At 39.9% G+C, this 17193-nt stretch overlaps 1 protein-coding gene across 1 annotated transcript in view; it reads left to right on the forward strand.

The window, feature by feature from the left end:
• The first annotated feature begins 7517 nt into the window (after positions 1–7517).
• Positions 7518–17193, forward strand: part of LOC116463983 (A disintegrin and metalloproteinase with thrombospondin motifs 9-like) — a 46643-nt gene continuing 36967 nt past the window's right edge. Inside the window, exons 1-2 of the mRNA XM_032147271.2 lie at positions 7518–7652; positions 14290–14463. Of these exons, the coding sequence (XP_032003162.2) occupies positions 7533–7652; positions 14290–14463 (294 nt within the window). The 5' untranslated portion in view covers positions 7518–7532. The remainder of the gene's footprint in view (positions 7653–14289; positions 14464–17193) is intronic.

Raw genomic sequence — 17193 nt, forward strand, 5'->3', positions numbered from 1 at the left:
AGACTCCATTAGTTAACAAAATTTTTTTAAACTCACCTTTTAAACTTCGTGTTAAGAGATATTCTAAAAGAGTCCGCTGAACAGAAACAATAGTAGTAATGATGCAAAAAAAAATGTACCATTTGTATGCTGTCTGGCTGAAACACAAAGAGCTTTGCATGCATTGTCTCATTTAATTGTAACACAGTGATATTGGCTACAGATAATACTATTCTCCCATCTTACAGAGAACAAATCTGAGCTGAGAGAGGTGAAGTCACTTGCCCCTAGTGGCACCTTGGTAAAATGACAGGTAGGGTAGGATTCCAGCCCAGACCTATCTGACTCTCAAACCTTTGCAACATTTTAGAGCAAAATGAAGACAAGCACCCTCCCCATCACCCCAGCTGCCATTTCCTGTGTTGGCAGCACCCAAGCACCCCTTGGAATTTGCTCTTCGCTGGTGCTTTGGAACAAGAGGTTGTTACATTCTTGCTTGGGGATGAGAAAGAATCAGAGTGCGTGGTTAGCTGTGGTTTTTGAACAACACCAGAACCTAGCCCCAGGCCCCCATTGCAGCTGGAGCCAAATAGCATTCTGTGCTAGGGACAGAAGCTTCTTCAGCCTGCATTTTCTCCTTCCCTGCTGTGTGACCTTGGGCACAACATGTCTCCTTTTCTCTAGTCTTGAATTTGTAAAATAAATAGATGGACAGAATAATCTTTGAGATGCCCTGCAGATTGAGCATTCGAGAGATTTTTCCTTGGTGAATTGCCAGGGGGCCAAAATTGACAACCTGCAGCCTTCCCTTCTTGACCATGTAAAGAGCATTCACCCGTCAATGGAAATAGTAATTTACTATGTGGCGTCTGGCAGGCCTCAATGAGTTAATAAACCCTGAAAAATGTCCAAGAGAAAAGTAGGGTAGCTTCAGCCAAGGGGAAATGTGGCCCTTTATTTATGGGATTGTATGTTTGCTTTTTGTAGTGTCTTTCTTCACAGGCGCTGAAGGTGTTGTGAGAAAAGGTATTAAAGTCAGAACTATTAACATTGCATAGCTACTCTCTTCCTGGGAGACTGAAGAATCAGGCAACTCTAAAATACTCTTAAGAGACATTTCTTGAGGTCCTTGCTTTCTGTTGTTGCCATGGGTAAGCAGAGGTGAGCAACTAGTTGTCTTAACCAGGCCATTTTTCCAGTGTAGCTTAAGGATTAAAGTGGTTGGGGTGTGTGGGGTGTGTGTGTGTGGTGGGGTGTGGGTGTGTGTGTGGTGGGGTGTGTGTGTGTGTGTGTGTGTGTCTTGCCCTGTCAACCAGGCTGGAGTGCAGTAGCACAGTCATAGCTCACTAACCCCAAACTCCTAGGCTCAATCAATGCTCATACCTCAGTTGCCCACGCAGTGGGAACAATAGCCGTGCACCACCATGCCCAGCTAATTTTTCTTCTTTTTTTTTTTTTTTGTAGAGATGGGGTCTTGTCATGTTGCCCAGGCTGGTCTCAAACTCCTGGGTTCAAGTGATCCTCCCACCTCTGCCTTCCAAAATTCTGGGATTAAAGTCATGAGCCAGAGTGACCAGCCATGCTGTATTTAAAGCCTAACTCTTCTGCTTCCTGGTGCTATGACCCTGGGCAAGTGACATCACCTCTTTGACCCTCAGTCTCCTTATCGATACAAAAAAAATCCTAATAGTGCCTGAGCCACCAGACTGCTGTTGGAATTAAATGAAAGAAGCCGGTGTTCTTTATCCCAGTATCCTGCTCATACTAAGAACACAGTGAAAGGTAGCTGGTATGATTTTCAGGAGTTCTGCTCAAACTGAAAGAGAGTGCTCTTGGGGTGGCCTTTTTGAATCTAAATAGCTTGTGCCAAATGAGTTCAGCATTAGCACCATGAGTCAGATTCCAGGTGGTTCTTTCTTTCCGACCTTTACAAAAACGTGACATTGGTTTATAGTACACCTCTGTGATGGCTATAGCTTTCATATGTTCATTCATTTCCATAAATATTTCCTGACTGACTACAGTGTGGAAAGCAGAAAGTAGACATGTGTGAGTTGCAGCTACTCTCTTTTTTCCATGTGGTAAGCCCCACATGGTTTTCCAGGCCTTCCATTGAGCAATGTTTGAAACTTTGATCACTAGATCTATATCCTTGTGTTTATGGTCTTTCTTCAGTGGAATAGTAGATACAAGCTGGCATCTCCTTTGCCTCCCCCAAAAGTGTGACGCTCACGCAGTATTCACTTCATTTGTCACTGTCATTGGCAAAGGCAGTCCTGAACCTTGGGCATATGCGTTGCATCCTATCTAATGACGTACTTTCCAGATGAGCTGTGATTTTATGTTTTGTTAAAGTTAAAATGAGAGTAGAATCAAGAAGAGTTTGTTGTTGTATGAAAAGATACAACTGAATGTTCTTTAAATGAAGTGATTTAGATGTTATTTTTATAGTCTGTAGACTCACAAGGGAAAGGCCTTGAATAGTAATTCCTTCAGTCTCCTGTCTCAAAACACCTATCTGAGTGATGGTTAGCCATCTGTTGTCAAAAATCCTTAGATCAGAAGAGCCTTGACAGCGTGGTAATAGGTTCTAGTATATGACGTTTCTCTTGGCCTTTCAGTGCTTGTTATTTCTCACCTGCTGTCAGCCAGTCCTGTGGTTGGAAATATGGACTAGTTGGTCAGCACCCCCATTTCATATTTCATGTATACAGAATCTCATCAATCCAGACGGCTTGGAGATGAGAATCACCTAGATACATAGAACTGTGCCCAGACACTGTGCTAGGGCTGTCCCCCTGGCCCATCCATTAGTCCTTGCATAGCAGGCATCTGCTATAACTCAGGCAGTCCTGGTCCTCATTCAATCCCCTTCTAGTGCTTTTTCTAAAAGGCCCCTGCCTTTTGTTTTTTTCTTTTTCCTTTTTTTAATTATTCATTTATTTATTTTTGAGATGGAGTCTCACTCACTCTGTCGCCAGGCTGGAGTGCAATGGAGGATCTCGGCTTACTGCAACCTCCGCTTCCCAGGTTCAAGAGATTCTCCTTCCTCAGCCTCATGAGTAGCTGGAACTACTGGTACACGCCACCATGCCCAGCTAATTTTTGTATTTTTAGTAGAGACGGGGTTTCACCATGTTGGCTGGGGTGGTCCTGATCTCTTGACCCTGTGATCCGCCCGCCTCGGCCTCCCAAAGTGCTGGGATTACAGGCGTGAGCCACCGCACCCGGCCGCCCCTGCTTTTTCTAAGCCCCTGCATCTTCCAGCCCCACCCAGAAGCCTCTTTCTGGCCAGATCCTATGTACATCTCTGACCTCTACCTTCCCCTTCTTATTCCTTCTTGGTTCCTTATGGTATCTTTAGCAACTCTGTGTAGAAATCCATCTTCTTTTGGATGTCCATGTCCTTGGGAGCCTCAGCAACCCCAGGGATCCTATTCTCTTTAGTTCTCCAGCCCTTCTCATTCAGGCGGACACACCAGGGCTGTCTTCTGGCTTCTCAATAACTAAGAAACCACATTCCTTGGTATAAGTGAAAGGACCAATGTGGGGCGTCCCTAAAACCAGAGACAGCACACCAAACCCAAATTCGTCTGCACCATATCCAGTGCTACTGCTTGAGAGAGAGCCCTCGATAGAGGTTAAGAACAGACGGCCCGTGTCTTGAGTTTCCTTTCCACCATATAAATTGAAATGCAAGGATTTCAAGCTCTTAGACCTTAATTAGTGAAAAATGTTAACACAATCTCTGAACAAAACACCACCTTTCAACATCCCCTTCAAGCCACCCCACAGAAACAAAAGCCTGAATACCCAGGCACTTGGGATGCTGACCTTGGTGCTGCTAAGTAACAAGCAGAGATTACATTGTCTGGGAGTCTTGCTCAAAGTTGGGAGGAAAATCATTCTGTTACACAAAGTTGGGTTGTTTCCAAAGGAAAAAAAAAGTCGGAGTCCTATTGGCAAAGTAGGAGGCTTTTTGGCTGTGAATTTGAGGAATTAAATATTCCCTAGAGCAAGAACTATCAGATGTGTAACCAATAAATAGCATGTACTAGGTGATGCACTAAATTTAACGATTATGTCTCAGTGACACATGGTGATGTAAAAGTCAGTGCCTGAGAAAGGACTGGAAATGATCTGCTGGAAATTTCCAGAATGTGAGAGCTGTAACTTGTGTTTATTTGATTATCAAAATGATAGCCCCTCTATCAGGTCATAGTAGGCCCATTAATAAACCTGTTAGATTTGAACATTCCCACGAGCAGCTGCTTTTCTTCACTGGTAAGTTAGAAGGCATTAAAAGAAGAGTATTTCCTATCAGATTAGATACCTTGAGAATTTCCTAATTGCCTTTAGATCTTAACAATATTAGGCAGATAATATGTATGGCAAGTGCTGCATTGTTTTTTCCAAGTCAATTCCAGTCAAGTCCCCAAATTTAACAACAAAAACAAAACACTGGAATGGGTAAATTGCAGCTAGCCCAGATAGTGAAAAGATAAGGCATTGTATATAGAAGCTACTTCATCCATCTTCATTCCATTAGCAATAGATGTCAGTTATACCTCAGATGAATTTTTATCAGTAAGATTGGTGATAATTTAACTATTTTTCATTGTGCTGTTATTGTTTCCAGCAGAAATGTATTCATTTGTGTTGAAGTCATGTGGGAAGCACTATATAAAGCAGTGTGGTTATGCCATTCTGAAAACACCAATTGTCTCCACTAATAGTACCTATCTCTATTACTGAGTTTACCTAGGTTATTGGGATGATTAAATTAGATGATGCGTATAAAGTCTTAGGGCAGTGCCTGGCTCATAAATGTGAGAGAGTTGTACCTTTTCCAATTCTTCCTCTACAGATTGTTGCAAACTTTTAGGCTGTAACTTCTGATGACCACAGTATATTACTAAATTAATATTTCTAACAACTCTCTTTTCCCTTATATATTAAGAGACAGCTTGTTTGGACTACTTGTATACTGAAATGACTGTCCCTACAGATAGACTTGTGTTAAGGTCACCCATGTTCATTTGATTACTCTGACACAACTATGTTTCTTCACCCTAGTCAAGCGAATTTTACCACCCATGATTCTACATCCTTTAAGTTCAACTCATTTCCTAGAAATAAATTTATCTTTCACTCCCAATGCTGTATCTCCCAGTTTTCCCCATCTCTGTAAGTATTATCACTCTCTACCCAGTTGCCCAAACCAGAAACCTGAAAGTTATCCCTGATACTGCCCTTTCCTCTCCACCCTAGAGTAGATCCATCATTTCTACTTCAAAAAAATACATCTTTTTTTTTTTTTTTTTTTTTTTTTTGAGACGGAGTCTTGCTCTTTCGCCCAGGCTGGAGTACAGTGGCGCCATCTCGGCTCACTGCAAGCTCCGCCTCCCGGGTTCACACCATTCTCCTGCCTCAGCCTCCCAACTTCCCCTACCTAAGCATTCCTGAATCACTTTCTCATTTCCACTCACACTGTATTTCCACTTGGGCTCTACTCAGGCAAATTAAATGTTTTGAAACAAAAATCAGACCGTGTCTTACTCTGACTTGAAACTCTTCAGTGATTTTTCATCTTGGGCAGAATAAAATCCAAACTCATAATTGTAGCTCATAGCTTTGCTGCCTGACCCCAGGAAGTGCCTCAGTGAGCCCTCTTCCAACCACTCCAGCCTGTTTGTTTCCTAGTACTTATCTCGATGAATAATCATATATTTATTTTTGTCGTCACTTAATTAATGTCAGCTTCCCTCATTGGTCTGTAAGCTCCATGAAGGCAGAGACTTGTCAATTTTGTTTATCGCTACATTTCTAGTACTTTGCATAATTTCTGGAACATAGTAGGTGCTCTACAAATGTTTGTTGAATAAATAAATGAATTCATTCCAAATCTAATTGAACCCTTATATTATTTTCTTTTCAGAGAAACATTTTAAAATATTAAAATTGGTCACTATTAATAGGGATTATCTGTGTGCAAGTCATCAGCTCACTTTTAGAGATTTGTGGAGATACTTCTAGGAACTTCATTCTAAAAGCCTTCTAGAATTATATCGCAAAGTCTTTATATAGATCAAACACTATAGGTTGAATGATGAATATTTTTGTTTTGGTATAGATACTTCAAGTTGGGTGACTTCCTTCCATCCTGTATACTCCATTAAGATTTTCAGAATGACTACTCCAAATCATAATATTCATAAGATTAGAGCTCAAATGAAAACAGCAATATTTTCACCTCCTAAAGTTAAAAAAATTCAAGCCAAATATATTAATATATGTACTTCACATTTCTCTATGAGCAACTATTGAAATTTTTATAGTGGTTTGTGTTTACTAGAAAAACATGTCTGGTACATTTATGAATGGATAACTGTGCGCATGCTTGGTAATAGTGGTTGAGTTAATATGTTTCATGAGTTACATGTTTCACATGGTGCTATTTATTAGGCATAAAAGGGCATGTTGGTAATTTAACAAAATCACAAAGTTAGTGGGGGAAATAAGAAATATTGAATAGAAGGAAGTGACGCTTGAAATCTGTTTTCATTGCGTTTTCACATTTTGTTCTTCATTCTTAAATTCATTTCCCTCTAAAAAGCAAGACTATTATATTGGGAAATAATGTGTCTTGAAAACCTGAGCCAGCAGCTCATGATCTGAGTGGTAATGACTTCTGTAAACACTAATGAGGCAATGGACATTGCATATCTCAGCACACTCACTGGGGCCAGCCTCTTGCCTGTTTTACAAGAAGCTGTCATATCAAATTTTTGTCCCGACTCCATGGGCACTTTGATTCCTAAACCTTTCTGAGAAACCTAATCTGAAACCCAAGTCAAGTTTCTCAGATGTGATCAGACAAGGTCACATTTAAAACAGTCCAGTGAATCTGCAGATCAAAGTTGAAAGGTAATTGCCTCCCTCCCAAAATTGGCACCGACTTACCTGCTGGCTTACCTTTCAGTTTCTAACGTGCCTTTTTCACCTCTTCCCGATGGACTGGGAAAATGAGAGCTTATGCTCTGCAAAACGGTTGAAGAGTTTTCTTCTTAAATCATTTAATTAAGAAATGGAACATAGTTTTATTTTGGAAATGCACCTTTATCCCGATCAGTGAATCACAAGGCATTTTGTTGAAGAAATTTATCACTATTTCATAGTAGGACTTCTTAAAATCAGAATTTCATGGTAATTTCAGGTTCATGAGCTTTATTTTTGGCTCCAGTTCTCAGGATTTACCCACACTCTTGAGTGAGCCAAAAATGCCACACAGGATTGCTGCTGTAATGCTATGGACATTTTTTTTTTTTTTTTAATACTACCTTCCTTCCCTATTGAGCCTTGAGATATTATCCAAACTGGCGCTGTAAAAGAGGGGAATGGTAACTCTTGTTAGGCATTGTCTTAACATCTCACGACGCAGGTTTTTTCTCAAACTCCGTGTGATTAAAAAACAACAACAACCTTGCCATTGCTTTATATTGCAGTGTTCTGTCTCTTGTGGTCGAGGGCATAAACAACGAAATGTTTACTGCATGGCAAAAGATGGAAGCCATTTAGAAAGTGATTACTGTAAACACCTGGCTAAGCCACATGGGCACAGAAAGTGCCGAGGAGGAAGATGCCCCAAATGGAAAGCTGGCGCTTGGAGTCAGGTGAGCAATGCTTCTCCTCTGCTGACTGCTTCCTTACGTTTGGCCCCGTGGCTGACCCCAGTGTGTTCGCTTGTGTTTCTATGCACGGTTTTGGTTTTACCGAGGGGAGCTCGGGGACTGGGAGGGGAGAATCATTACCTAGATATTCAGGATACTTACTAGCTGTGTGACATTGGGCTCCAGCCTCTGGAGCTTTGGATAATACCTGTAATTAGGGGTGGCTGTGAGGGTGAATTCTAAGTGGAAATAGGGATCAGTTGGAGCACAGATCAGCCCCTCAATACTTCGCTGATGGCATTGCATTATCACCACGTAGAAAACTACTAACTCAGACCGCCCTGAAGCTGACTGTGGTCACCTGGCAGAAATTGAGTCTCAGTTTATCTTGGAGGTTCTTGAAGAAAGGGCTATCGACAGAAAGTATTAGAAAATACCTCTGCCCGTTTGCTTGTTTACAAAAAGTGAAGGACAAGAGGGAGAGTTCTCTGTTATTGTCTAGCTATATGATCTTGGGTAATTTAATTTTCCTGAGCCTCCTACACATGGCTCTTATGACGATTTAATGCAATCATGAATGCCCAGTGCTTTGCAGGGGTCTTGAATCTAGTAGGCTGTCAAGAGTAATATTTTGTTTGGACAAGTGTGATGTGTGTATGGGATGGAGAAGGGTGTGAGTACCCAAGACACTGATTACAGTTAGACTCCACTAATTGTAAACATTTCATAAGCTAGTCAGGAACTGGGTGTGAGTTTCCCTGTTGAACTTGAAACAGGAACTTTAGAAGCTTCTGTTTAATCTATAAACGCTGGATATGTGAACTAAAGCCATTCATATCAAATCCTTAGAATAGATCTGGTAACTCCACACTTGCACATTTTCTTAGTTTGGTTGAAGGTGCTAACTTAAAAGTAATAAGGCTCAATTTCTTTTAAAACATTCTGTATTTAATGCTGCTCCTTCTCTCCACTGATCTGAATCAATGAAGTTTTACTGTATTTCCAGTGCTTCCATGCAATGGAGAATGATTCAGATGACTCCAGATAATCGATGAGAATCTAGGTTCAAGGTTGGCGGGCTCTAGAATGGATTCTTCCAGAGCCTAGGGTCTTGATTCTTAAGGCCCCAAAGCAGCTTTGGTCATAGCGTACATTAATATGGGGAGGATTTGAGAATCCTCCATTTCAATATGACTAATGGAAAATTCCTTCAGAAACCTGAATGTATTTTCAATGTCCTGATCTGGCATCGCTGCCCTCCATATCCTCCAGTCATCATTCCCCAGGGCGGCGGCCTCATCCCTCTCAAGGCCTTTATCATAATGAAACATGGGGGTTTTGTTTGTTTTAATTTAACAATAAAAAAAAATCTATACCCAGCCAGAGCTAGTTCCTCCTTTGCCTTCCTTCAGGGAGCATATTCAAGGCAGTATTTCATACCAGTCACCCTTCTTAATGTTTTTCTAAGTGATCCTTGTCATCTGTTAACTTCCATCCCTTTTATTTTTTGGAGCTATTCGATTCATGTAAAAGCTTGCAGCTAGCATTATTTAAGATACCACGCTAATTAGCTTGTCTCTTGTGGACTTTCATGATCTGTTACTTTTTTTTTATGTTCCTTGGCCTCTACTTATCTGTTTGTATTTACCTCTGAATATTAAGTTCAGAGCATGTGAGTGATGTTCATGTTAAAAGCCAATATTCACAAAGGATAATTAAAAGAATCTTTTGCTCTTTATTGGTAAACACAGAGTGAGTTTTAATCCAGCATCATGTGATCTTGATGGGAAGCCTAAAATTGCTTACAAAGCTGAAATGATTAGGTTTAAACCCTGGGGGTTTTTGCCAACATAAGGTAATAGGATTATCAGAATGCCTCCCCAGAAAAAAACTGCACCTGTTCAAAATGATTGCTTGGAAAAGTCAAGTCACCTTTGCAGAAAATGCAAGTAAACACAGTTATATAATGGTCTGCGGCCAGCCTTATAATGTCCTGATTTGATTTGTAGAAAGGAATAATAAAAGCAGGCAAGACAAAGTACTGCATGGGTAAAATTCAATTTGGGCAATTTAGAAGTGTACCTGAAAATAATCAGACCCAGTGGTTAATGGAGAAAGACGGTCTGCATGATTAAAGATTATTGGCTTCCTAATGATCCAGTGGTAAACAAGAATATCCCTATGGCTGTGATAGGAAGCAAGAGTAATGATTGTCCACTTGCAGCAATATTTAGAAGATTTTATATCTGGTCTTTCTGTTTTCTGCTGGTAGTTACAGCCTAGTCATCCTGTCTTCAAGGTAGGAAAAATAATTGGTTTAATTTCTCATCACATTGAAAGGTCTGATGATAATATGATATATAGAATATTAGGAAAGAAACTACAATAGCCATGCTAATCTTTACAGTCTCTCCCCCAGTATTGATGTTTTGAGATTTAAAGTGGAATATTTCACTTCTGTGTCTTCCGAAATCTTGAATTTGTAAAGAAAATCAGCTTTTCTTGAAGGAGGGGGTGGGATTATCCTTACTGAAGCCTCAAAGGGTTTTTCTTTCTCCGAAAAGGTTACATTTAATTTGTTTAGATATTTTTAATCAAGAGCTAAGGAATGCCTATGAACTTTTAAGACAAAAATTAGCATCAAGTTCTTGATTCAGACTGACAAATGTGAAGACTCAATATTCCCATGATACAAAAGCATTTCACAGTAAAATTTTTTTAACTTATCCTATCTTTATAGAGTTTTTAAAATAAAGATCAAAAATAAAAGAATAAATTATCAGATTAGAATGAAAGTAACACAGCAACACATTCATCAATCATGAATTCATGCAGTCAAGTCATTCATCAGTTCTGAGATGCAGGTCTTCTTCACAGTTCAACACCTTTGTGATCAGGATGGGCTTCACAAACTATGGAATGTCATGATTTCCTTAACAGCCCTTGTTGTCTTTCTTAGTGCTACAAAATATAATGATGTGTTTTGCAATCAGTATTATCTTACATTCAATGAAATAAACATCAATTTTTAAAAGATCTCCAGTGCTAATGCTGAAATGGAAACTGGCAAATTGCATTAGCAATCTACCTTCCATTCTTGATTAAGACTTTTCTTATAATTACAATTAGAGCAGCTGGGCTGTGGTGTCATTCTGAAGTGTCCTTCAAGTGTTTAATGGAGAAATGTGGCAAATGTGTGGCTTGTGTTCTTTGAGAAATTAAGGAAGCCATCTGCACGTGGTCAGTGAGGAGAACTAGAGTTGCTTTAGTATTTTGTACTTTCCACTTATTTTGTTTGTATTTGAAGCACGAGCATTGACATTGAGTTGTTTGAAGACAGGCCTCTCACTGACATCCTCACTGACCTGCTACAAAAGACTGCATCATATTAGCACCAATTTAAAAACTGGGATCACAAATGCACATTCGCAGTAGCTATGCTACCTTGTCTAAGACAAATTTTACTTTGTGTTTTTGGTTTTGTTTTTGCTTGAGTTAGGGTGATTATCTCTGTTTTTTTGTTTTATTTATTTATGGAGTATCTGCCTAAAAGGTTTATTGGGAAGTATCAGAGGTATTTTATGCAAAATGCTTAGCCTAGAGCTAAGCTTTCAACTGGGGGTGATTTTGTACCCCCGGGACATTTGGGAATGTCTAGAGACAGTTTTGTTTGTCACAACTTGGGGAGGAATAAGGGGGAATGCAACTAGCATCTGGTAGGTACAAACCAGGGATGCTGCTGAACTTTCTACAATGCACATGACAACCCCCACAAAAAAAAAAAAAAAGAATTATTTAATTGAGAAACCTCAGTATACTAGCATATACTGTATGCTAGTATAGAAACCCTAGCATATAGTAAGGGCTTAGTAAAAGTTTGTATTATTATTGTTATTATTATTACTTATAAAAGTTGGTTTATATAGTTATTTTTCAAACTAATCACTGCTTTAACGTCATCACCATAATTTCAGCAGTAATCCTGGAAGAAAGTATATAAAACTCTTCCTAGGTTTTCAAGTATATATTATGATTCCCTAAACATCAAAAGTTCCATGGAGATTCTTTCTCCCTATGGAAATAAGCATCAAGTTCCCCTTTTAAGTTGGTGAGTTCTGCATACTAGCATTGCACAGTGGGGAGTAGAGAGAGATGAAACATAGCTGCCAGCTCAGGAGTTCAGAATGAAAAACATCTACTTTCAAACCTGCACGAATAGACTGTGGTGGTGGGATGATGGCTGTGGGGGGGAGCACATTAATAGAGGCCATTTAGATGTTTTCATCTGCAAATGAACTAAAAGGTGTACTGAACAGAACAAGAAAACTTGGATTTACACACACATACACATACCACCACCATCACTGCCTCCAGGGTCACACAGAGGTCTTTCTGATGCTGTTTTATTCATGGGGTGCCTGCACAAATCTCTCAGAATTCCAAGCAAGCCTGGCTGGCTCTCTATGCAAACTGTTGCCTCCCTTGAGACAGCACAGGAAGAAAAGTTGAACACAGAAAACTAACTCCGATGGAGTGCACCTCATTTTGAGCAAAGATTACTGTGAATGCGTTATTCAGAAAGGCAGGCTTGTACCTTGCTGTGAGCACTTAAGTCATGTAGAAATTTTTGAATGTGGTATTTCAAAGCTGGCTTTGACATCATGAAAATCAGAAGCCAGAATGACATATTGTATAATTGAACCTTCCTGTGTCTTAATTTGTCTTTTGAAAAATTATCAAACATTGTAGGAAGTGATTTTTTAAATGTTGGATACTTATGGCTCTTAGTACCGTGCCTTCATTGAACCATAAGTAATTATTTCAATTACAATAGCATCAAAAAGAGGTTTCATTTATTTAGTAGCCTGAATAGTCTTATACATTCTAAAAGTCTTTAAATATGTTTTCATTTTCCTTTAGGTTATTAAAACATTATGAGATTCTGCATATAGTTGAGCCCTATACCAAACTCAAATTTGTTTACAATATTATTTCTGTATTTCTATTTGGATATATTGTTCCAGAAATGTGCTCTTTTATATTTAAGACCCCAAATTGAAATAGTCAAAAGACTTTTTGGTTGTTATTTATTGATGATGATAATGTTTGAACATTTCTGTCATTTATGGGGTAACTCTACCATGTTACAGTACATTCTTTTCCAGTGTAATCAATGGGAAATATGATTCATGTAGCTCTAATGAGCACTAAATGGCCATTCTCTATAGATAGGGTCATCACTGGTGATCAGGAATCCTCCCATTATACCCAGGACATAATGACTTTAAAAGTCTGGTTTCTTGTGGGTCACAAACTCATTCAATCCAATTAATACAATTGAACCCAAACAATAGTAGCTATGTTGATCCAAAATATTTTCTTCTGTTCAGCTAGCTTTGATGTGAACATATGGTTCTCCTCTCTGGCATAGATTTATCTGAAACAATATGATTTCTCAAGTTACCTTCTAAATATCATTACCTGTTTTCTTAAAATCTGAAATGGAGAGAAAATTAACATGCAGCAGAATACATTGGGTGTGATTCTTTATAATAAATTTCCATTAATAGCCTCAAAGAAAGTTGAATATTGCTACAGGTTAATTGGAAAATAATTTTTTCAAGTTTGAAAGAGCATGATTCTATTCTTTAAGAAGACTTCTTCTTAGGAATATGGCTTTAATGTATGTTAAGCCTGTTTTCTCAACACCAGACCAATAAATGGAGGCTAAGCTATCACAAAAATTTGGAAATAATTTTTAATAGCTAAGTGTAATAATATGCTATTCTTTCCAAATGTTGCCTTTAGTTTCTGGCTGTCAAAACCTTAATCAAGACAATAATTCTTGGCCTGGCCATAAGTGAGATTATGAAACCCAGCAATGAGGAAACCATTAAAAAATTAATTTAGAGGAAAGTTAATTGCAGATTTAATATGGTGTTTTGCAAGTTGGTCAACAAAATGTTTCAACATGATTAATAATATTTTTCAAGGGCTGAAAACATTAAGCCCGAGGAAATGGTTTTTCCTGTCAGTTTTTATTCCTCATATATTCATCTGAGGTTGTAAATAGACACAAATTCTTTAGTGAATTCTGTGGTTAAAAAAATATTGCCTTATCTCCATGAACAGGAGCAAGAAAAGGAAGAGACTGGAGAAAATAATTCTACTTATAAGGTCCTAAAATCTTCAGTGGTTTACTTCTCCTTGGGTTATATTTTTAATCTGCCAAGAAATTCTTCTTGTACAACACTGTCCAGTTTTCATGAGTCTCAAATCCTCCAGGATAGAAATCATTTCAAGTTTTCATTTCTCATGGCAGCACTATTTCTAGGTTGTGCTAAATGACTCATAATGATTTTTATCAACCTCTTCAATCCTCCAAGAATTTCATTAACTTGAGGGATTCCTCCAAACTTGAGCACCTTCCTCACTCTCCAGCATGGATAAGATAAGCAGTGAGTTTCCAGGTTTAAGACACGATCTGGGATCCCTTTCATTGCAAATTAGAAAGCGATGTAATAGCTATGAAAGTCATTGGATTAGGAGTGCATTCCCCTCCTCTGTGACCCTCGACACCCCCCGCCCCCCCCAAAAATAAATGAGCCGAAGCTCCCACTTACGTCCTCTGTCTTCTTAGTGCTCTGTGTCCTGTGGCCGAGGCGTACAGCAGAGGCATGTGGGCTGTCAGATCGGAACACACAAAATAGCCAGAGAGACCGAGTGCAACCCGTACACCAGACCGGAGTCGGAACGCGACTGCCAAGGCCCACGGTGTCCCCTCTACACTTGGAGGGCAGAGGAATGGCAAGAAGTAAGTAGAGCCACGAAGGGGTACCTGTCAGGCATTTCACGTGTGCGCCCGTTGCTATCATCACATCTGTTCCCTGTAAAACCAGAGAAGTCACCGAGCACGGTTACAATGCTGGCTCTTTCCCAAAAGGTTCACTGTCAGACTTGCGCATTCGCTCCAACAAGGGTGGGAGAACTTCTTGTTTTTAAGCAATTCCTACGTCTCTTTGTGTTCCTGAGTGTTCCAAGTCTGGCCGCCTCAAAAAAAAAAAAAAAAACACTTTATCAGGCCATGGGCCGAATGCATTCAGATATCTTTCACAGAAGGAGGGGGAGATAGAAGGAATATTTTACATGTGTCTCCAGATTTGGTCATTCTGTATTTGTTTAAATAGCCACAGGGCAGACTTTAGGTAGAACCTACTCTGTATTTTTCCTCTTTCTATGACTTTGGCTGTCAGGTAGAAGATGGGCATTCATGTGAAACCTTGATTAATTAGTGAAAGATTTCTAACATTAAAAAAAAAAAAGGATGGTATCCAAAGAAACTGCTCTGTTGATGGTCCATGCAGAAGTGGACAAGACTTTCTTTTTCCGTGGCTTCAAGTTAATGTTTGGTTAAGGAAAACATTGTGTCCATGGGGAAAAGTTTGGCCAGGGAGGTTTTCTAGGAGGTAACCTCTGTTTCCAGAACAGAAGATTAAACTGTAGAAAATGGGGGGAAAGAATTAGAAAGCAAACCATATCCACTGATGTTGGCATAAAAAACAAAATGCATGCTGCTTGAGGTGCAGAGATAATGAAAAATAAGACAGGAAATTCCCCACTGTGAAGAGCTTTTCAGAACATAAAGAAAGCGTATGGTTTGGATAACAGTTAGACTGTACCCCTGGCACTGTGCTGGGTACTTTTTGTTCATTGCTTCCCTTAATCTTTTTAACCACCAGACAAGGTGAGTATTATTATTATCATCATCCCATTTTGCAGGTGAAAAAAGTGAGGTTCAGAGAGTCTGTGTCATTTGTCCAAGTGTCACATACCTAGCACCTAGCAAGTGGAAGAAGCAAGACTTGATGCTAAGTTTGTTCTCTTAAACCATTATGAAATACTAGAACTGCATTCTTTACCCCATTGGGATTCAGCCGCCCAGCCCTATCTTCCTCTTCCCTCGCCTCCTCATGGATTACTTCCATTGTTTGCAGTAATTTCTTTTCTTTAGGAAACTCACACTCTCCATCTACTCAGTCTTTTTGCTGTTTTCCTTCTTTACTTTTTTATTCCCACCAGACAGTGGCAGGGAGGAATGCCTAAAGCAGTTACATTTCAGATTAACAGCTCTTGAGCCACACGAGTTATTTGGAGCCCTAGAGACTATAAAGTTCTACAGACTTGGTTCATATCCCAGCACTGCCACACATTAGCCAAGGGACTTAGAACAAGGATTCTTGATTTCTCTGAGCCTCGGATTATCCATTTGTAGAATGGGGATAAAAGAACTTTGCAGAGTTGTTCTGAGAAAACTGGAGATAATAGTGTTATCTATTATGGTTTGGGGATTGGCAATGTCAGATATAGAAGGAAGAGGAGACTCCCTCATCTCTCTCTCTCTCCCCCTCAGTGTGACCTCTTGATTCTCTTTATTTCAGACCTACCATGGCCTGCTCTCTCCATCTCCCTCTTTGTCTCATGCTAAACTCAACCCTGCTCCAAGGAGCGGAAAGTAAGAGAGTGTTCAGAAATGAATCTAAGCTGACTGCTTGTGCTTTAGCCAGCTTTTGAAAATGCTAGAGCCAATCCCGAAAATGCACACTCTGTTTACAATTCCTTTCGCTTCCCAAAGAATGGAAAAACCTTGCCACATATGCACTGAGGAAATTCCTCTTCTCTGATCATGCAAAATATGCCTAAAATTTACTTCTTTGCATGTGTCGTGCAGATGGATCTTTTTTAAACCTTACTCAAATATTGCTGTTAAACTCTGTAGAAGAATAGAAGGCTTCAGGAGATCGCCTGGCCTGGGCCTCTATTTAAGAAGCTTACTAGAGGGTTGCCATTCTCACAAAGAGAAAAGACTCTGTGAGTAACAGGAAAAGCAGAGTCTAATAGTCACCCTCCTGGGAACGCTTTCTCATCTGCCTTCACCCAAAGTGGAGAGTCTAAGGAAGGAATACTGGGGTGGTGAAAGTGGATGGAATATCGTAGGAGTATCTCCTATGATATTGCTATGGTATTCTCCAGGAGGCCTGTCATTGGCAGAGTGAGGCCCAGGGCAGCTGGAGGTGGGGAGAAGCCCCACGAAAAGTCTTCATGTTTCCCATACATGCAAGGCCTGCTGATAGCCTGCTCAGAATGTTCCCGAAGCAGCAAGACTGAGAGTGAAGGACGACAGTAACTGGGCAATTACCTTAATTGATCAAATCAGGAAGAGGGTGGCCATGCCTCCTGTTTGCCTGGGGTAGTCCTCATGTAATTATTAATTCTTCCTACTTTTATGATCAAAGGCGCCCTTGTTCAACAGTAAGTTGGGTGGTCACTTGAAAAGACAGAACCCTTCAGGCTCCCCTAAATCACAGCCCTCACCTCCATTCTCGCTGCCACCTCCTCTCACATCCATTCTTTCAGCCACCGTTTTACCTGATATCCACTGATGCAGGCAAACGTTTCCACTTTTCTCCCACACCTAGTGATGTCTTGACCTGAGGTCAGAGAGTGTGCCACAGGGCAGCCTCTCAGCCCACTGAATGGGATGTGC

The sequence above is a fragment of the Hylobates moloch genome, unplaced genomic scaffold (assembly GCF_009828535.3).
Source record: "Hylobates moloch isolate HMO894 unplaced genomic scaffold, HMol_V3 SCAFFOLD_110, whole genome shotgun sequence".
Classification (NCBI taxonomy): domain Eukaryota; kingdom Metazoa; phylum Chordata; class Mammalia; order Primates; family Hylobatidae; genus Hylobates; species Hylobates moloch.